The sequence below is a fragment of the Sturnus vulgaris genome, chromosome 15, assembly GCF_052056855.1.
Source record: "Sturnus vulgaris isolate bStuVul1 chromosome 15, bStuVul1.hap1, whole genome shotgun sequence".
Lineage (NCBI taxonomy): Eukaryota > Metazoa > Chordata > Aves > Passeriformes > Sturnidae > Sturnus > Sturnus vulgaris.
The window spans coordinates 17,210,827-17,232,518 of NC_142257.1; the positions used below are offsets into that span (position 1 = coordinate 17,210,827).

At 50.6% G+C, this 21,692-nt stretch overlaps 1 protein-coding gene across 1 annotated transcript in view; it reads left to right on the forward strand.

Moving 5' to 3' along the window:
- The window catches only part of PSD2 (pleckstrin and Sec7 domain containing 2), a 57,466-nt gene that overhangs the window by 25,112 nt on the left and 10,662 nt on the right, over nucleotides 1-21,692 (forward strand). Inside the window, exons 4-12 of the mRNA XM_014887665.2 lie at nucleotides 948-1,436; nucleotides 2,535-2,729; nucleotides 7,028-7,108; nucleotides 7,506-7,618; nucleotides 8,228-8,286; nucleotides 13,462-13,551; nucleotides 14,667-14,710; nucleotides 18,220-18,410; nucleotides 19,528-19,598. Of these exons, the coding sequence (XP_014743151.1) occupies nucleotides 948-1,436; nucleotides 2,535-2,729; nucleotides 7,028-7,108; nucleotides 7,506-7,618; nucleotides 8,228-8,286; nucleotides 13,462-13,551; nucleotides 14,667-14,710; nucleotides 18,220-18,410; nucleotides 19,528-19,598 (1,333 nt within the window). The remainder of the gene's footprint in view (nucleotides 1-947; nucleotides 1,437-2,534; nucleotides 2,730-7,027; nucleotides 7,109-7,505; nucleotides 7,619-8,227; nucleotides 8,287-13,461; nucleotides 13,552-14,666; nucleotides 14,711-18,219; nucleotides 18,411-19,527; nucleotides 19,599-21,692) is intronic.

Sequence of the window (21,692 nt, forward strand, 5' to 3'; positions counted from 1 at the left end):
CCCATGAACTCATGGAAAAAGAGCAAAATTTTTAACAGAGCAATCCCCACCTTTTGCTCACAGACACACTCAGCACCTGCAGTTTTGGGACTGCTGCTTTTGCCCACACATTTCCTCCCATGGCAACATATAGCTGTCAAAAAATTCACATTCCATCAAATAAAACTTCGCAGAAAAACTTTGCAGAAAGACTGCAGTACAGAGGCAAGAAAGTCCTGGTCCCCCATGTCCTTCTCTGGCAGGATCTGCTCTCCACCAGCACAGCAAACTTGATGGTGATGGCAAACTTTGATGGCAAGTTGAACATGAGTCAGCAGTGCCCTGGAAGCTGGGAGGGACAACCATGTCCTGGGAGGGCATCAGGCCCAGCATCACCAGCTGGGCCAGGAAAGGGATTGTCCCACTCTGCTCTGGGCTGGGGTGGCCTCACCTCGAGCCCTGGGCACCACAATATGAGAAAGATCTAAAGCTGTGAGGGAGTGTCCAAAGGAGGGACATGGGGGTGGTGAAGGGCCATCAGGGCTGGAATATACAAGGTCTGTGGTGTCAATAGTTAATAGAAATTATTCTGTGAAGTGTCTTGAAAGAGCAGGGCTGTCTTCCTTGGGATTATGGCAATGTGGGACCTGCTAAGTAATAACCAGGAGGTTACTCTGGCACTGGATCCAGTAGCAGTGTCACATGCAAAAGTCTCCAGTTCAGAGGTCTGGATTTTACTGGGACATGACCAAATTAAGTGCTGGCTGGGCCTCTGGGATTGCTCATCACAGAAACGTTTTTTTCAGCTCTAGAATCTTGTAACAAAATTGGGAATCAAGCAGGTTATACCACAAAGATCCCAAGGGCCATTATCACAGCAGCCACTTCTTCTCTTCCCTCCCAGCTCCAAGTGGAACAGGGCAAGAGCTGCCTTGACAGCATTTTCTACATTTCTCCTTTCTGTCCAGGTTTGCTTCTGGAGATGCCAAGCTGAGCTGCAGTGATGATGACAGGGAGCATTTCCAATTCAAAGACATCAGGGATGGCTTCAGCTCGACCTTCGAGAAGATTGTTGAGTCTGACCTTATGAAGGGGACCTACTACAGCAGCCTGGACTCTTTGGACGTGCTGTCCCTCACAGACGAGACTGACAGCTGTGTCAGTTTTGAGGCACCACTCACCCCTCTGATCCAGCAAAGGGCCAAGGAGAGCCCCGAGCTCCTGGAGCAGAAACTGGCAGCCCAGCAGAGAGAAGCCCTTCACCACATGGCTGCTGATAAGCAAGAGCTGGCGGCAGCCAAGCCAGCAGAGGGAGATTTTGGGAGCCCTCTCAGACACTCAATTACCAGCAGCAGGTCAGAGAATGTGCTGAGCCGGCTGTCCTTGAAGAGCATCCCAAACGGATTCCACGTGGAAGGGTCAGAGGAAGATGCCACCAAGATCATTAACTCCATCAGGTAAGGCAGGGACTTTTTTGGACAGTGGTTCCTTTTTTAATGGGATCCCAGTCCAGGAGCAAGGCTTAGTGGGCATGATTGAGTTGGAACTGCTCTTTCACCCTTTGTGCTTCCTCTCATGTGCTGTTGTGGCAGACAGGGCAAACACCAGCAAGAAAACTTTCACTTGCACCTGCAAAGCCCTTGGCAGGTTGGGGAGGGTCAGGTGCCCTCCCAAATGCCTCTGAAGTGCAGGGAAACCTCAAGGTTTCACTTAGGACAAGGTACCCCTACAGAAGCCTCCCCAAAGGTTCTTCTTCAGGCAATGGGGAGGTCAGCAGACTTCATCCTCTAGACCAGTTCAGACCCAAACCATCACGCCTAGGAGACAGCAGCTCATCCATGGGGCACTTCCCTGAATGAGGAAGCCAGGTGATGAGCAACCAGGTCAGGGGAGAGCTGGAGCAAGGTCCTATCTCCAGCTATCAGGGAGCAGTGAGTCACACTGCTCCAAAATGCAGGAATTGGTGCTGTAAGTGGCCTTGGGCAGGAAAATAAAGGGCTGTATCTGCTCCTGGGTGGTGCCAGCAGGGCTGCTCAGGGCTTGTCTGTGGGCACAGCTGGACATGAGGCCAGCAGGCAACTATGGGAGAGCAGGTCACCAGTAAAAGCTGGTCTGGTTCCAGTCCCATTGACAAAAGTAGTTTCTCATCCTGAAATAACCTGAACTGAAAAGCATAGCATCAGATTATCCCTAAGATTTCCAGGATGTCCATGGCTTGGGAAGAGCTTGGGAGTCCCAGTGGGGAGAGAGGAAGTTTCGAAGGTGTTGAGGCTGCTTACTTTGATACATCCTCGTTTCTCAGGAGGAAACTGCCCTCTCTCCGACCTTTTCTACCAATTTGGAGTTACACTGCACTATTTAATCTGAGCTGAAATGCAGGAGGGTTTGTCCAACATCCAGTTCACAGCCATATCGGGTTTTTCTCATAAATTTGGGGGTTTTTTTCATAAGTTTTGGGTTTTGTGTGAGGGCGAGAAGAAATCCAAACGCGGCGTTTTCCGCGGGTTTCGCCTGGCCACGCTGCAGCTCCCCGAACGTTTCTTGTGCCTGCACAGCGACGCCAGCCTGAAGGACACCCTGTCAGACTCGGACTCGGACATGGGCAGCACGGAGCAGCTGGACCAGGGCAGCACGGACACGCTGGCCAACGGCTGCAGGGCGGACAGCGAGGCTGCCAAGAGGTTGGCCAAGCGCCTCTACAACCTGGAGGGCTTCAAGCGCTGCGACGTGGCCAGACAGCTCGGGAAAAAGTAGGTGGGGGGACAGAGACACGGGGGCTGGGGAGCACTGGGAGGGCAGGAAAAGGCAGGAAGGGCCGAGGCTGTGTGTGGTGGATGGAGTCAGGGCTGCTGGAGATCCTTTCCAGTTGAAGCCCAATGCCCTTAAAATATGAATCCTACAAGCTGCCTGTAGTATTTGTTAGGTGTAAACGTGGTGTCTACACCAATTAATTAGTGGCTTGTCTTAACTTTCTTCTGTCTTCACTCAGAGTCAGGATTAGAAACATGAAGGAGATTAATTTTTCATGTTCAGGCTTGGTTGTTTATTAAATCTTATCTAAAGTACAGAGAGTTCTGCAACACTTCTAGCCACCAGCTAAAAGCAAGCAAAGTGGAGGTGAATTTAGCTAGCTACAAGGTCTTTTAAAGCTAAACAGTCCAATAAAGCACTAACACCTATATTATTTATACTTTTGACCCAATAACCAAACTCTTGTGACCCACAGTCCAGCACTAACTATCCAACCAAAAACTACTGCCTGAAGTCATGAAGAAGAAGACAGAAAGAAACAACACCAAAAATCCTCCATCTTGCCCCATACCTATTACTATATTCTAAAAACCCCAAACTTAAAACCCTTCACCATGTGAAATCACATACTTCTATTTAATTACACACCCATCATTTCAACTTCATCACTCAAATTTGGAAGCCTTTTCCAAGGCTCAGGTCAAAAGCAGTGTTCTCCAGGGGGTCAGTGTCACAAAGCACAGAAAACTCAAAAATCCCAGGTTTCTGGGATCCAGCAATTGGGCAATAAATGTCACAAGCTGCTGCCCATCAGATCCAAGAGCTTCCTGCCTTTGGAAGAGCCGAGCCAGGCTAGAGCAATCCCCAGGCTGAAGGGTTTGGGAGCCAGACCTGCCCTACTCTGGGCTCCTGCCTCTCCCCAGCTGTTTCATGACTGCACCCCAAAATATTCTTGCTGCAGAGCCTCCCAATCCAGTCTGTACGAGGGTAGGAAAGGTTTGCTGGAGAGCCAGGAAACACACAGGGAAGTCCAGGCTCTTCAGCTGGTAGATTTGCCTGGGTAAGGGAGAAGTGAAACCAAAAAATATTCAAAAGTGGGAGAGTTAACAGAGATTTCTAAGAGACAGAGTAACAGTAACAAGTGTAGCAGTAACAGATTATTTTAGGATGGCAGTGGGTGTGAAGGCACCAATCCCCATCATCCTGTGCCTGGATCAGATATAACCTGTGTTGCTGGGATTTCTTTTTTTTTTTCTTTTTTTTCTTTTTCTTTTTATTTTTTTTTTTTGTCCTTTGAATGTGTCCCTCCTGCCCAGACCAGCAGAACACACCTGTCCTTCAGCAGATACCCACACTTTTAGTACCAAGGCTTGTCTGTGATTCCCAGCTTAGTGCTGGGACAGAAGGAGACCAGGAATTGTCTCCTAGAGAGGCTCTTTGCATCACCTGGCAACATCCTCACTCTTCTTTGCTGAGGTTCTTGTAGCAGGTGCGTTGCTGGTTGCTCTTGCCTCAGGTGTGTAACATCCTTCTCCTTTCTGTCAAATTTGCCATGGAAACTCACAGAGGGGGCAATTTTCAAGCCCTGAGTTTCTGAGTCTGTCCCTTTGCTATTTCCCGCAGTCCTCACACCTTGGGAGGCTGTTTGGTGACCCACATCTGGGAATTGACACAGCCTTTGAAATAAAAGTTTTGTTTTGATCAGCTGGGTTTTGACATCTGAACCATTTCGTGACATGAGACCTAAATAGAGCTGCAGATTCTCGAGTCGTGCAGGTGGATTGGCAGAGCAGAAAATGAAATAAGGTGAAGATAGGTATTTATAGGTATTAATATAAGTATTTGTCAGTGTTGCTCACTTAAGACAATGTAAGACCAACCTATAGTGCTGGGAGCAGACTAAGTTTAAGTAGTGCTTTCAGGCCAGCTTTATGTAGGAGGGCTGTACAAAAAGTGAAATCTCTTTTTTCTTTGTGATAATTGGCAATTTTCTAAAAAAAAAAGAAAAGGAAAGTAAACCAAAGCCAAAACTATTCATCATTGTCAAACAGGCAGAAAAGGCTTGACAGACAAGAAAATGCAGATTGGATATCTCCCCACAGTTTGTTTCCATCTGCCTCAATTCTGTGAAATTAACCTCAACCCCAGAAATTACCATTGTCCCACTGAAGGGCAAATGTTTGGGCAACTGAACTCTCCATGGAAGACTCTTGTTCCAGCATTGGTCTGGAGCCCTCTCAGCTCCTTCAGTGCCCACAGTCACATCTTGTGCTGTGGAGGTTGAGCTGTCCCAGGCTGTGAAGGTGGCAGTGCCAGGCACTTCCTTGCAGGGTTTCCCAGAATTGTGCCCACCAGATCCCTGTGGCAGCAGCCCAGGACAGTTCCAGCATCACAGAGCCCTGGGGTGTGGGGTCTGTCAGGGTCCCAGCCATGGGCAGCACAACGTGGGCACAGGGCCTGGTTTATCCCTGTCTTGCTTTGAAAGACAGATGTCTGCTAAGGAAGGCAGGAGCCTCGCTTGAAATGGAAAATGTAAAGCCCCTGTCTCCAAATTATTATTATTTTGAAATCAAGGGGCTCTCAGGCAAAGATATGGGAATAGGAATAACAGTTCTTTACTAGGAAAAATTAAAATAGAAATAGAGTATTACAAACAATCAAACCCAAAAAACCCCACAAACCCAGAGCAGGGGCAGAGTGAGAATCCAAGGTGCCCCCGTCAGTCAGTCAGGATTGGTGCAGTCCCATTCCATGGTGGCTGCATCCTCCTGCAGTGACAGATGTGGTTCTGCTGGAGCAGGGCTCCTGCACAAGGTGCAGTTTTCCTCCAAAGCTGCAGGGATGATGTGCAAGGCTCTGGTTTTCCTCTGGGATCCAGTGGGAAAAGGCTGCTCTGCTGTTCCAAATCTCCCCTTTGATCTGGGTAGGAAATGCTCGGCTCCTGCCCTGGCTGGAGCATCTCCCAATGGGATGATGGAATTTGATCAGCCCTGCCCTGGGACTGCATGGCCATGAACAGGAGAGATCTCCTGGAGGGAGGATGGGCTGTGGGCAAGATAAAGAACACTGCAACAGCTGGGTGAACAGCTGGTGATAGAATATAAACTTTTGGTCACATCCTGCATTGCAACCCAAGACAATCCCCCTGAGATGAGCTTTTACTCACACAAGCTTCTTATGGATCTGAAGTGACCCAGGTGATGCAAAAAAAGGAGCCCTGCTCTGCAGGGCAGCGGGGTTCAGGCTGTAAAACAACAAATCTTTCCATGTTCAGACACATGGGAATGGACTGGGAGCAAGACCAGGGCTCCTGTGTCCCCCTGGGTGGCTTGTGACCCAGCATGTCAGTCAGAACTCTTGGTGCAGGCAGAGGGAGGGAGCATCAAACTGGGCTGTAAGGTGAGAGGAGGTCTGCAGAGGCTGAAAGGGCAGCAGGCAGAGGATGCCAAGCATGTCCCCACAGGAAATGCCTCACAGGGCCACCAGCCAGAGCATGGCAGGAATGTCCCCATGGGAAATGCCTTCCTCTCCCTGTAGGAATGTCCCTGTCGTCATGGTGGAAGTGTCACCCATTCCTGCAAGAAGAGCTGGCACTGGCACAGAGACAGAGGAGGATAATTCCTGAGTCAGGAAACCAGAGCAAACATAAAAGCCCATCTTAGGGTGGCACACGGTCCTACCCCGGCCACTGTTGTTATCCCATGGCCTGGGGCATGTTAACTGGCTCTGGAGCTCAGGGAGAAGGGTCCCATCTATGTCACTGAGTCCCTGGAGACACAGGAGTTCGTTGTTTGCAGGGGTGTGGCTGCCTTCTGATGCCCTGTGACCCTGTCCAGTTCCCTTGGCAGAGCCAGCAGCCCCTGCCTGGAGCTCACTGAGCTCTGCTGCTCATCTCCAGCAGCCACAGGAGCAAGGGGCTCTGGTGAGAGGGTGGGATGGGAGCCTCTGTGGGTGAGAGCAGGAATATTTCAGTGGGAGGAGAGGGCACATCCAGCAGTGGGAGAGAAGCAGGTGTTGGAGGAGCACAGGGTATCCCTGTGGCCTCCCCTGGCTGGTTTGGGAGGAGGCTCTGCCTGGCCAGCAGGGACCATGTCTCTCATCCTCAGGTGTCTGGGGCTGGCCGTGGGTGCATCAGGGAGGTTTCCAGCAGCATTCCAGGCCAGGAGCAAGTCTCCCTGTGCCTGAGATCATGTCTTGCTGGGATTGGGCTGGCCGAGAGGCAGCATTCTGCTGTTCCTCTTGTGGACACTGTCTTCTTCTCTGACTAAGGGGCTGACCACTCCCTCTTTAATTACAGTAACGAATTTAGCAAGTTGGTAGCAGAGGAGTATCTCAGCTTCTTCGACTTCACTGGCCTGACCCTTGACAAAGCACTCAGGTGAGCTCTGGGATGGAGAGAGTGGTGGGATTTTGGGGTTTCCTCCAGGCTTACGAGCCATCCAGGTGACAGGAGCAGGGACTGGGGGGACATACAGGCTGTCATTCAATCCTTGGTGTCACGTTTGGTACAAGGTGCTGCCTTCAAAAGTGGGCTTCAACAGGAGGGCCAGGGTGGAGAGCATCTCTCCCAGGAATCAGAGTCAGAGCGAGTGGGAGCAATTTTTTTCCTTGGGATTAGCAACCCGTGCTGGTGCCATCAGACCCAAGGTGGATCAGATCCCAGCTGGCAGCACACTTCACTGCACAGCTCCACGGGGCTGGGGGGAGGATAAACGACCCCTTTCCGTGTCCCACCCTAGCCCAGCAGTACCCTGAGCACCCCTTTCTCTGTGCAGGACGTTCCTGAAAGCGTTCCCGCTGATGGGAGAGACGCAGGAGCGGGAGCGGGTGCTGATCCATTTCTCCCGGCGCTACTGCCAGTGCAACCCCGAGGAGAGCACCTCTGAAGGTACAGCTTCCATTCCTCTGGCTCCTGGCCACTCCACAGGGCACCTCTGCACGGAGCTGGAGTGCAGAGCCAACCAGGTTTTCCCTTTCCCGAGGATCCTGCCCTGGTTGTTATCCCTGCCCGGGGAGGGGCTGGAGATGCTGGGTGCTGGCAGACCCCCCAAAGACAGCCAGAGCATGCCCAGCTCACAGCACTGAGATGCAAACACATTCTGGCACATGGAGTGGTCCTCGAAGGGCCTCACAAAACGGCTGGAGAGCACCAGGGAGGAGGCAGGGACTGCAATATTGCTTTCACAAGCAGCTGCTTTGGGTTTAGAAGTGGGAAGTTTGGTGTTTTAAAGGAAAACTGCTTTGAAGCCAATTTTATGGTCGTTGTTTTAGGAAAAGGTAAACTCTGAGGGGAAAGAAGAATCTCTGGGGGGGTTCTGTGTTGTTTGTTTTGGTTTTTTGTTAAGTTCTACACAGCTGAAAGGAGCAGATACTCTTTAAGTTCCCCAGACACAACAACTGGCCTGGTTTTGCAATAGCTGGGCTGCCAAGGCAGCAAACACCAGAAGTGCACGAGAAGGGGGGTAAGCCACAGCTGTGTGACTGTTGTGTGTTGCAGATGGGATCCACACACTCACCTGTGCCCTGATGCTGCTGAACACAGACCTCCATGGCCATGTAAGTAGCCCTTGCAGGAGCATCCACCCTTTATTCCTTCCCAGGGCAGAGCTCTGTTTGTTCCCTGACTCTGAGTGTGTTGCTGGATAGTTGAGATGTGTTGGCAGAGAGTTCTCTGACCTGCTCCAGGCGGAATTTTGGGTGCCAGGTCCACACCTGAGTGTCACTGCACTCGTCCTGCTGCCATCAGTTATCCTGTCCAGGGACAGGCAGTGCTGCTTCCTCTCCTGCTGCCCAGCTCAGCCCTGTCCCAGGAGCTCTCAGTGAGGTCTCCCCTGCCAGTCCCTGCGGGGCTGCTCCTTCTTGCTCCCCAAAAAACTGCTGCAAGGGGGCCAGTGGGTTTACACAGGTCTAGATTGGATCTTTCCCAAAACATGAAGTGAATTCCAGCTGTTCCTTTTCCCCAAGATGTAACAGGCAGCCACTGGGGAGTTTCATAGCAGAGAGGCCTCTGCACAGAGAGCAGAGTGAGCAGAGCTCAGTGCCCAAAAGAGTGGCTGGAAAATGCTGGAAGCTGTGGGAAGATCTCTCACCACCTTTTGGAGGCTCCCAGTACCTGTCTCTGCACACAGTGGTGGGATCAGTCTCATAGAGCATTCATCCTCCAGACAAAATGGTTGGAGCCAAGGAATTATTTCCATCAAATCATTTCCTGGAGCAGCAAAAGCAGCATTGTGGCAAAAGGCAAACTATGTGACTTCAATCCAAAATAATCTTATTTTGTCTAGCTTTTTTAAGTTAAAAAAAAAATAAATCCAAAATATGCCTCTGGGAAGATAGACATAATTGAAGAGACAAAAACCCAACCAAAACCTCAAAAACCTCACCATTTCTATTCTTCATTGACAAGCTGGCTCAGAGGCCTGGTAAGAAGAAATGTTCTCATGATATCTAGGCACAGAAAAAAATAGCTTTCTTTTGACCAGGTGTGCAAATGCCTGAGCTTTTCTTTGAAAAATCTTCTCTTTATTTTTCTGCATGTGTAACATTAATTTCTCCTTCTCCTTTTCCTCCTTTTTTTTTTTTTTTTTTAATTTCCTTCTGCTCCTGGAACCTCTCTTTCTGCTCTTTAACCCTTTACCAGGTGGTAAGTGCAGTCCTTCTAGTGTTTGGCTTTAAAACACTGGCATTTGACTTGTTTTGATTGTGTTAAAAACAGTGAGGAATTTTGTTTGTCTGGAATCCTAAGTGATTGTGCAGTGTTCTTCCCTACTTAGCAAGCCATTAGCAGCTGATATCATCACATGAAATGCTCCTGGTGTAAAGAAACCTCCATGAACTGTGGTGTACCTGGGAATGTGTGACTCGATCCCCACCCCTCCTTGTTAGAGATGCTGCCATGATATTCCATGTCACTTTTGATTTTATTTCCCTTTTTGATGTTGTGTGTGTGTGTTGCAGTGTTTTACTGTGCATTGCTGGAGTGGGAGATGCCCTCGGTGAGGAAAAGGGGAGGATGTGTGTCTGTAAAGGGGCAATTCCTCACAGCAGTGACTCTGGCAGGGTCTAGTTCACCATTCCAGCAAAGACCTGACACCCAGGGTTAGAACAGGGGATTTGCTCCTGGCCTTAGAACTTGGTTTTCTACTCAGGTGCACTCAGACCCCGTTTCCAAACCACCCAGAAAAGTTCAAAATGACACATTCCCAATTCATGGAAGCACCTGGAGTTGGTGTTAGAAGCCAGTGGTCACCAACAAACATTCCAAATATAACAAGCTTTCCAGGACTGATGGAGTGGCTACCTAGAACAGAGGCCAGACAAGGTTAAGAGAATAAAAGCAGGTATTTACTGAAGGCCTTCAATAGATACCTTGGGCAGTCAAAAGCCTCCAGGGGCTACACCCAAGATGGTCACGGGTTTTTCACACAATTAAAAGTTTGGTTCATTTACATATCAGGGGTTAATCCTCCAATTACAGCTTCAGGTAATGAAGTAATTTACTCCAAGTTTGCCCCCCCAATTCACTGTTGTTTACATTTCTCAGGGCCTGAAGACAGTGAGGTTTCCTTGAGTTTCAGGCCTAGAGAGAAATTGTTTTAGCTCAATGAAATGGGAGAACAGGAGCTGACAGGCTATGGAGTTTTAGAGTTATACACTAAAGCAGTTCAAGATCTGAAAAATATGAAAACTAAATCCTAAACCTATCAGGACTCTACATGTAGGATAATCCAAGTTGTTGCAACTTTCTGCCTTGCTCTGCTGGTGCTGTTTGAGCTCCAGGACATCTCATGGCAAAGCAAGCAGTGCCCTGCTCCATCTCAGCTCTGGGAGACAAAGCTTAGGGCTGGGTCCTTTCCACTGTCACTGTTGGCCCTCCTGGCCGTGGGAGGAGAGTGACAGATCAGAAACTTTGCCTCACCAGCACTCAGGGGTGCATTTTGGTCCTTTAGGAAAAGCCACTTTCTGGAGTAATAAGGGGATTTGTTCAAAAAACAGAGCATCAAACAAAGCTTGAGATGGGATCCTGGGCAGGTCCTAACTCCATTTGTCCATCACTATTAATCTTACAAACCCTGTGTTGCCTGGAAAGGCTGACCTGGAACAGAGACCAGACAGAGCAAAAGGAATAAAATCGGGATTTATTGAAAGGATTCACCTCAGGCAGTGCAAGAGCCCGGCCAGGGCTACACCCAAATCAAACCCAAGAAGGATCCCAGTCACGAGTTTTACACTTTTATCAGTTTTGGTTCATCTGCACATTGGGGTCAATGATCCACCCACAGCCCCAGGCTATGAAGTCTCAGCCCCTGCCTTGCCCCCTTTCCCTCGCTGCTGTTTCTGCTTTTTGGGTCCCAGCTGTCCTCGATTGTCCAGCTAGAAAGGAATTGTTTTGTTCTGATTCCCCTGTGAAGAGAACTCACACCTAATATGAAGTTTCAGAGTCACACACTAAATAGCAGAGATTCTGAAAAACAAAAGCTAAAGGCATCCCTGTGGTAGTGTCCTTAAGCCGAGCTCAGGGCTCAGCAGCACAAGGAGGGCTGGGGAGCTCCCAGGTGTGAGCATCACCCCTGGCATCACCTGCCCACAGCAGGTCTGTGTGCCCCAGGGCCCACTGGTACCCAGAATTTGCAGGTTGGTTCCTTGCAGGGCTGTGATTTTGTTGCTGCAGCCTAGAACACCTCCAGGACCAGATCAATTACTCAGCAATTAGCTGCTTTTCCACAGCGTGGCTCCTGCCCAGGTGAGCTCAGAGGTCTCAGAGAGAGAGAGATCTCACACAACAAAAAGGAAGGCGTCCCTTGGGATGATTATGAGCCCCAGACACGAACATGAGAAACCCAGAAAGGGCCTGTGAGAGTGGTGATTTGTGTTATCTCACTGTATCCACTGCTTCCAAAAGAGCCTTGGCCTCTGCATGCAGTGCTGAATCACTCTTTGGGCGCAGTGCTGTGCTCTCTGATCCCTGTCTCAGGGCAGGGCTGGGAATAGGCACCAATTCTGTGCTCCAGGTCTTAGGCAGCACCTGCCTCACCTCCAAACTCCCTTCTGGAGGCTCCTTGCCCTCCTTCCTTTCTCCACCCACGCTCTGTTGTGCTGCTGGATTTTTCCTTTCTCTTTTGTGTCCGAAATTCGCTGGCCAGCGAGCACACAGATCTCTCCTCTCTGCTGAAATCCCTGCATCTCTGCTCATTTCCTGAGCCCTTTTGCAGCCCCTGTGCCCAGTGAACACTGGCTGGCAGCTCTGGCTAATGGGGCTCTCCGGGACAAAGCCACCAGGGCCGAGCTGTGTTGTGCCACACCACATCCCCAGGCACTGCAGATTTGTAACAGTGCTTTACTCCTCTTTTTCTTGATCTCTCAAGGGAGCCAGCTCATCTGGAGCTGGCAGCAGCAGGAGGCATAATTAAGAGTATCAGACAGAGCTGCTCAAAGGCAGAGCTTGGCTCCCTGTGCAGCCCAGAGTGTTTGCACACACAGAAGGCAGGGGGTGCAGGGGGGGCATGGTGATTTAATCCCAAGGCCTCTCTTCTTCCTGATGCTTTCATCTGGGGAGAAACCCCCAGGTCATCTGCACTGCACGTTTGTGGGCAGAGGTTTCTGCTGTCGTCTCTTTCAGGAGGTTATTTCCTTGCACAGAGGACACATCTCTCCCTGCAGGGCATCTCCTGTATCACCTGCTGCAGCTTCATCCCCTGCCAGACTCACCGAGGCCCTTCCTCTTCCTCACCGAGCCCTGAGCAGGGCCTGGCTCTGCTGTTCTGGGCCATCCTCCCACGTCCTCCTGGGAGGTCACCCTGCCCATTCAGGTCAGGATGCTGTTGGGATCCTCAGGACCACTGGTGGCAGCTCCTGCTGTCCTCACTGCCCCCTCCAAGCGATGCCACCAGGGTCTGCCCCACACACTGGCCACGTGAAGGACACCACATGACACTGGAGACACCCATCTTTCCTTTGTGACATCAGACTCCTTTTTCTGAGCCCTGTATTTGCCACTGACTCCTCCACACCTCTGCTCCATCCCTTTGGAGAGGTAGGATTGCAGGGGAGGCTTGGGAAGAGGCTGCCTGCCTCAAGCCTTGCAGGCTGAGGAAGTGAAGGCTGAAGGGTTTGGGAAGACAGATGCCACAGATGATGAAGCCATGACATCAGGGATGCCAGGTGGCCTGGAAGCATCAGTACCAAATGTTGCTGGCATTAGCTGGTGCTGAGTGTGTTCCAGGCTGTGAGATTCTCCCAGTGTGCATGTTTTGCCCTCTCCACAGTACCAGTAGCTGGACCATTTCTTTTTGTTATGGCAATCAAAAATAACAGCTTCCATCAAGGGCCAGCATCCCCCTGCCCAATGCTGGCTGTTCCAGGTGCTGGCACTGCAAGCTCACACAATTTCACTCACAGCAGGCTTGGAGCCCCATCCAAACATTGTCATTTCACCAGGCAGAGTGCTTGTCTTGAGTTTTGAGACACAGAGCCCAGGACCACTCCGGCAAGAGCTGGAGAGGTTATTTTCAGGTGTCTTATTTCCACCATTAAAAAGGAGGTAATTTGAAACATTTGTATGCTGGCATGAGCAAATAAAGCAGAGAGCCCAACAGAAAATCAGATCAGAAGCCCTTTGAGCTCTTGGGAAAAGCCCAGGCTTCAGCATTACATATAAAATTATTCTTTGAAAGACACTGATTAAAGTGAAAACTCTCCACAAGTTTAATGAGCTGCTTCTTTGCCTTACAGAACATTGGCAAAAAGATGTCGTGCCAACAGTTCATAGCAAACCTGGATGGGCTGAACGATGGGAAGGACTTTGCAAAGGATTTGCTGAAGGTAATGTGATATACATACACAGTGGGATATTGTCATTATTATTGCAGTGCCACCTAGTCCTGCTGGGACACTCTGAGCCCTTCAATCAGCATTTTCCAGTTGTTTCAGGAGAAGAATTGTAACTCCCATGATTGTCTCTGCTAACTTGCAGAGAGCCACAATAGGTCTGTTCCCTGGTGGTGTTTTATCCAGATTTGAGGCATATCTTCCCTCAGAGCATACCAGGGGTCCTTTTCCCCCAGCAGCTCAGATAATGCCCAAAGCAAGGAACTCCTCACCCCAAAACACAACCATCCAGCAGGAAAACTTTTCTCTGCCCCCACTAGCACGTGATGAAATGTTCCAACACAACCAGTGCAGTACCATGGGATATGGTTAAACATCCCAAAGGGAGTATTTCCTCCTGCCACATGGTTTAGCAGCACCACTGCTCTCTGCACCTGCTGCAGGCCTGACCTGAATTTCCCTGTGTGGAAGGAGGTTGGAAGGAGAGGTGCCACATCAGGGGTGTCACATCATGTTTGGGGTGGCATCCCCATCTCCCAGCAGACCTCACCCTATCCTGCCCCTCTGTATGGTCAGGACCACCCCCACATTCTGCTCTGCCAGCTCATTCCTGCTTCTTTTCCAGTGCCCCAGGGAAGCCACTGGAGTTTTGCACAGAAGGAACTGGAAAAGCTGATTCCAAGGTCATTCATCCCTCCCCTGCTACTCACTTCAAGCCTCCCCTGTCATTTTGCCTAGTTAAGACATGGAAGGTGTCATGGCATAATCCTGAGGCTTCTACCACTGTGTGTAGGCCAGGATTCACTCAGAACTGGGTGCAGCACCCAAAATGAGTCAAAAACATCATATTCAACATTCATACCTCCTGAGCAGGGCTGGCTGCCAGAGCCCTGTGCTGCTGCTGTGTCCTGCCCAATACCCAGTGTGGACACAGAAGGAAGGGGTCCAGCAGGACAGGAGCCATCCTGCTCACCAGGAAATGCCTCTCCAGGACAGTTCAGCAGGGAAAACATCTCCAAGAGCACAGACAGGGTGTGGAGGAGGAGATGTCTCCACAAGCAGACAAGAGTTCCATGAGAGACACAGCTAATTCCATGTTCTTTTTTCAGACTCTGTATAACTCCATCAAGAATGAGAAGCTGGAGTGGGCCATGTAAGTATATGCTGAGCATTAAAGGGGTAGTGTGTCCTTCCCAGTAGCTGGCAGGTCCCAAGTCATGTTTTCAATCCCAGAATATTTCCTGCCAAGCCCTTAAGTGCTGAAGTCTCTCTGTAGACAAATGGAGTTTATTTATGGATTAGACACAAAGGCAGCTGGGAAGGTTGGTGGCAGTCTGTGGATCCGTGACCTAAAGGAAGGGAATGCCCTTTGTTTACTGTTACACTTGTAAAATGCTGGTTCCTCTCCAGGTGCTTCAGAAGTCTTTGCACAAGCCTAGATCTGGGGTTATTTTGGTCACTGAGACTTTCCATCTCTCCCACACGTTTTGGGGTTTTTTGTTTGTTTGTTTGTTTTTGTATTTTTTTTTTCTGGAAATAGTATCAGAGAATCACCTAAGAAGGAAGAGACTTTGTGATATCTCTAGTTCAGCTTCCTCCTCAAATTATGGGCAACGTTGAATTCAGACCAGGATGCTCAGGACTTTAATTTGATCCTGAAACCCCTCCAAGGACAGGGAACCCACAGCCCCTCTGGATCCACAAACCAATATTTTATTATTGTAGTGTGTCATTTTCTTTTGTCTCTGTTGTTTTGACTTCTGCCCACTCTCTCCTGTCCTTGTGCCATGCACCACAGTGAAGATCCCAGCTTTGTCCTCTCAATAACCCCCTCACACCAGGCTGCCATGAGGTCCCCCAAAGCCACCTCTTCTGCAGATTGATCAAGTCCAGTTCTCTCAGCTCTTTCTTACACTGCAAGCGCTGCAGCCCCCAGGTTTCCTGGCCTCAGCTGAAGTTCTCTCATCTTGCTGATGCCCTTCCCTGTGCTGGGGGCACTGTTTGCTCCATCACGATATGATGCGGGGAGTGCAGAGCAGACGATCACTTCTCTTCTCCTCCTCACTGTGCCGCTGTTACACAGCCCAGGATGCTGCTCCTGCCCTCTGCTCCTGCCAGGACACGCTGCCTGAGTGATCCTGATCATCCTGCTCATCACCCGGAGCACTCGGCTGCTCCCGGCCCTCTCAGCCGTGGCTTTGCACCCCTCTTTTTTATGCCATCCAAAAGTTCGATGAGATCATCATTTGTTACCCTGAAACGAGCCTGGAAACAGCTGGAAGGGTGGGCTCCATCCCAGGTTCACCAGCACCTTCCTCAGTCCTTCTTGCCCTGCTCTGCCACTCAGAGCACAGCCCAGGAGCATCAGCGAGGTCCCCCAGCCAAATGTCCCTCGAGGGGAAGCCTGTGACAGACCTGATGTCTTAAGCTGACAGAGGGGATGCTCCTCTCCTCTCCTCTCCTCTCCTCTCCTCTCCTCTCCTCTCCTCTCCTCTCCTCTCCTCTCCTCTCCTCTCCTCTCCTCTCCTCTCCTCTCCTCTCCTCTCCTCTCCTCTCCTCTCCTCTCCTCTCCTCTCCTCTCCTCTCCTCTCCTCTCCTCTCCTCTCCTCTCCTCTCCTCTCCTCTCCTCTCCGGACAGAGCAGGACCTTCTGTGCCATCACTGCTCTCTTCCTCACATTACCCTGACCAAAAACAGCATCAGGGGAGGGTGTTCCTCCCTCCGTCCCTCCGTGACCCCCGGGATGGAGCGGCGATTCCAGCTGCGGGCTGGTTTGTGACAGGGCACTTCAGCAGGAGCGCATCCTCCTCGGGGTGCGGGCTGTGCTTACACAGCACAGCTCACAGCCAGCACAGCTCCGTGCTCGGGCACATCCCGGGGATGTCACCCACCCTGCCGGGGTCCCGCTGGCTCCGGACTGCAGATCCCACCTGCCTTTCTGCCTTTCTTCACCCAGCCCGATGTGTCCCTTCATCCCTTCTCTCATCCCAGCCCGATGTGTCCCCTCATCCCTTCTCTCATCCCAGCCCGATGTGTCCCCTCATCCCTTCTCTCATCCCAGCCCGATGTGTCCTCACATCCCTTTGTAGCCGTGGAAAGGGGTTTTAACCCCTTAGGTGCGGCGGAAATAAGATGCACAGCTACCTGGTCATCTTTCGTGATAGGAAAGAGACAAGTTTATTTAGAAACACACTTGGTTTTATAGCATGACTTGTAATTCTAAGAGTAGAAAAAAGATTATTGGTTTAGAGAGGAGACACCCCGTTCCCAGGGTTTGGTTACCCACTATAACAGGTGTTCTATTTTTGTTATTAAATTTCTTTTTATTTTGATCAAGTTATTACTCTGAGAGAAATTTTCCCTAGCCTTTAGCTGGATCAGCTTATCGGCTGGGAACAGAGCTGAGAAGCTCCGGCCTGGAATATTTTTTAGACTGTAATTTTCTTGCTTTCTCAATATGTGTGCCTACATCCCTTCACCCAGCCCGATGTGTCCCTGCATCCCTTCTCTCATCCCAGCCCGATGTGTCCCCTCACCCCTCCTCTCATCCCACTGCAGGGTTTCCTGCTGGGCTGCAGGCTCAGAGCCCTCAGCTCCTCTGCAGGGGTACAGATGCTCCCTGACATGGGGACTCCCTGGCACAGGGTACCTGGTTTTCTTTCAGAGACCTGGCATTGCGTGATGCCCTTGCACAGGCAGGACCCTCTTCTCTCTCCTTGCCTCTGCCCTGTGTCCTTGTGCATCCCAGGGAAGGAGAGTCCCTTGCCCACACAGACAGGCAGGTGTGTGACCAGCAGCAAGGAGCTCAGAGAGGTGCAGCCCAAACACCACTAACTCCCCAGCCAGGAATAGAACCTGGGCTCTGCCTCAGTCCCAGGACTCCTGTGGTGCTGAGGGTTCAGAAATCATCCTTCTCTACCAAGAGGTGTCTGATGCTTTGGCCACCTGCTTGCTGCAGGTGAGGAATTGTGTTTTACTGCTCACATCCCAGCCATTGAGGGGCAATCCTCAGCCGAGGTTTGGTCCCACCTGATCTTCAACATGAGGTGACCACTCATCCCATTTAGACATTGACATGTGTCAGACAGGGCAGAAAAGCCCTGTTTGCTCTTTCTCCTTCATGTCCCAGGGACACTGGGAGCCCTCACTTCCCATACAAGTTCTACTTCATTTGTGCCAGAGTAGGTTCATCTCCCAAATGTCTGCAGATTTTCTGTTCCTCAGAGATGCAAAGGACATTCCTAAAGGTACTTCACTGTCTGGGAGGCCCCAGGCATTGCCTCTCAGCAGCTGAGAAATGCTGGTAATACCTTGGTCTTCAGCAAAAATCCTCCTTAAGCACAGAATTGGAGACCTTTCCTGTGAAATATTTCTAGTCCTCAGCATGGGATGTCTGCAGTTTCCTGGTGTTCAGACAAGCACCCAGTCCCTTCCCTGTTTTGAGTGACCTCACAGTGGGACCACTGGGACCTGCCACCCACACTCCTCCCCACTCAGACCACCACTATTGGCACTCTATTATGGTCCTGACATCTCCTTCCTTTTTCTTTCTCTGACCTGTCCTGTAATATAAACTCTAAACCCAAAGCAAATAGGGCAGCTTTGCACTGTGACCAAACCCACATCTCCTCCACTGAGTCTCTCCTCTGATTTTGTTTCCAAGTGACGAGGACGAGCTGAGGAAATCACTCTCAGAGCTGGTAGATGACAAATTCGGAGCCAGTGCGAAGAAAGTGACAAGGATTGTTGACAGCAGCAACCCCTTCCTGGACATCCCCCAAGCACTGAACGCAGTCACCTACAAGCACGGCGTGCTCACCCGGAAAACCCACGCAGACATGGATGGCAAGAGAAGTACGTGACCAGGGACAGGGACAGCGACAGGAGAGGTGCCCCAGGACAGTCCCCAAGCCTTGCCCTGGCTCTCCTGATAAAGGCATTTCCTCACCACATCCCAGGCAGCACAGGAGAGATCCCCATACGTGCTAGGATAGAGGAGAAGGAGGGTCTTTTGAGGCATTTGTAGGTATGAGTGTTTTCAGGAAGCCTCAGTCTTCTCACTGCCAAGGAATCTAACACAGACAGACCTGGCCTTCCATCCTGTTCATGGCTGTGATCCCAAATCCCAGTCTCTGAGCAGTGGGGGAAGGCTGGTTCCTCAGCATTTGTCCACTCCAGCCCTGACCAGGGGGATAGTCTGGCCTGCCAAGCCTTGCTCCTGTCCATATCCTGCCATGGGCTGGCTGGGCAACAGAACACCCTGGTTCTGTAGCCAGGTAGCTCTGCTACCAGCATATGGCATTACAGGAAAGGTAAAGGTATTTGGGAACTGTTAATGAGCAGAGATTAATTAAACCTTGTGTAATTCCTTTTGCTAATTGATATGATAGGCCCAGTCACTGCAGCTGATTAAAAACTCATAATTAGAAATTACCACCAAAGGCCTCCCTCGCTTCCAGCACCTTCCTAAAAGCCTGTGCTTGGAGGATCAGCTGTCTGGTGATGATGGGGATGGCTCCTCTCACCCCTTTCCAGCTTCTGCCAAGCTCTCTGTCCCCAAGCCCATCAGGATGGTAATGCTCCCTCCTCAGGGGAACAGAAATTGCCTTATCCAGCTGCTCAGTTCCATGCAGAGGAGCTCAAGGAATGTCTCTGCTCTCCAAGCATTAGGTCCAAGGAACACGAGCCTGGGTTTGGAGAAGCAGAGACTTCCTGCAGGTGTCCATGGTGCTCCTGTACCAGCTCATGTCTGGCTCTGACCTGCTTGTGTTCCTGCTGGGAGGCTGCAGAGCCCAGCCACTGTCCCTCCAACTCCTGTTCCTGCTCACAAACCACTCCTGAGCAATAGCCTGGAGGTGTGGGAGCTCTGGGCATCAATGAGTGCCTGTGGTGGGTCAGGAGAAGGGCTGGGTTTGCCTGGAAGATCAAGCAGCACTGGCAGACGTACAATTAAATATTCTTCCTTTTTTAGCTCCCAGAGGAAGAAGAGGTTGGAAGAAATTTTATGCTGTGCTTAAAGGGACCGTCCTTTATTTACAAAAGGTAACCATGGGGGGACTCTCCCCTTTGCTGTCTCCAAAGCTGTCACACACCCCAGCAGAGGTGAATCCATGTCCTACCTCAGGCATGGACATGGACAGAGCTCCTCCAGAGCTGAGGATGCTCTCACCTTTGGTGGTGGTGCTCATGCTAAGAGCACTGTTCACAAACGCCAAAGGGAACCCTGAAGGAAGAAGCACGAAAGAGGAAACAGAGATTTCTGCAGAAGGATCCCAGCAAGCAGGAGCTATTGGGGAGGATGAGTGAACAGATGATATGGAATGGGTGATATGGAATGGGTGAAATAGGATGTTGGTGAGAAATGAAATAGGAAGGTGAAGAGGTGGAGCATCTGGCCAGTCTTATCCTGCCCATAGTTTTATTTGCTGGCATAGATCTGATTATGCACAGCTTTATTGAGTCTGGTATAGGAAGCCAGCTGATGTAATGCTTTTGGGTTTCACTGAAGCTTTTGATACTGTCTCTCACAGGATCCTTCTGGACAGAATGTCCAGCACACAGCTGGATAAACACATCATGTGGTGGGTGAGCACCGGGCTCATGGGCTGGGCACAAAGGGTGACAGTGACTGGGGTGACATCAGACTGGTGACCTGTCACTACTGGGGTTCCACAGGGCTCCATCCTCCACCCTGGGCTCTAAAACATCTTCATAAAGTGCTTGGACACAGGACTCAAGGGAATACTGTGAGTTTGCAGACGATACTAAACTAAGAGGAGCTGCTGACTCCCTCAAAGGCAGAGGCCCTGCAGAGAGAGCCTGACAAATGAGAGTCCTGGGCAATCATCAACTGCATGAAGTTTAGGAAAGGCAGTGCTGGATTCTGCACCTGGGATGGGCAATCCTGGATGCACAAACAGGGGGAATGAGAGGCTGGAGAGCAGCTGGGGAAGGGGACCTGGGAGTCCTGGTTGATGGCCAGTGGAATATGATTTAGCAGTGCCCTGGCAGCCAGGAGGGACATCTGTGCCCTGGGGACATCAGGCCCAGGTTTGGATAAGGCTCTCAGACACAGAGTAGGGTTGTTGGGGTGTCCTGTGCAGGGCCAGGAGTTAGAGCTGATGGTCTTTGTGGGTCCCTCCCAGCTCAGATTCTGTGATTCCATGGTTCCATGCTGAAGATGTGTATTCTTCAGGACCTTGATGACCCGAGTCCTTCCTTGGGCTGTCAAGTGACACTTTGTGCCTCTCTTCATTTCTGTTCATTGTGTAGCCACCTCCAGTCGACACAAGTGTAATTCCCAGGTCCTTGTGGGACACAAAGTCACCATGGAACAGCTTCCCTGAATGCTGTAGCATTCACCTCTCTGGCACTTGGATGCTTGGAGGATTTGCTGGGAAGTCTTTTCTGAGGGAAAATCCAAGGAAGCTGGATAGGGGCTCACTTGAGTGTCAGTGTGAGCCAGCCCAGGATGCTAAATGTCTGTTCATCATCATAACCCACTGAACTAGGTCTGAACTACCTGAGCAGCACATTCTGTGCAGTAACCCATTGAACTCACCTTGCTGGAGCAGCACTCCCCGTGGGTCGATGCTCCTGAGCATTATCTCCACAGCAATGAGAGTAAACAAACATTGGATTATATAAGAGAGGCAGAAAGATCCTCGGGGCAGCAGGGAGTTATGACTCAGAGCTCGTAGCACACCCCCGTGGCTCTCGTGTTTCGCCAGGTCCTGTGGCACACATCAAGAGCCAGCAGAAATCTGGCAGCAGTGGATCCCAACTCCCAGTGTGGGTTGCTCTTAGCCCAGTGGTGTTTTTACAGCTGTGCCACTCTCCCCTGCAGCTTAGGGAAGCTGCAGCACAAAGAGGAGCCCAGATCTCCTCCAGCCCTCTTAAGTGTGGAGTTCTTCAAGCCAGCATAACTCTTCTCACCTCTCCAGTCCTTGTCTCATTACACATCTTCACTTGGAGCCCACCAGAGTCCTCATGCTGACCCATACATGAGGATTTAACTTGTACAGAGTTCATCAGCCTTTAATTGTATGACACTTTTTGTGTGGGAAGGAAAAAAAGGCATTTTAACTATCACAGAACCATTTGGATCTAAGTGAATTTTCCACCAAGGACTTCTCT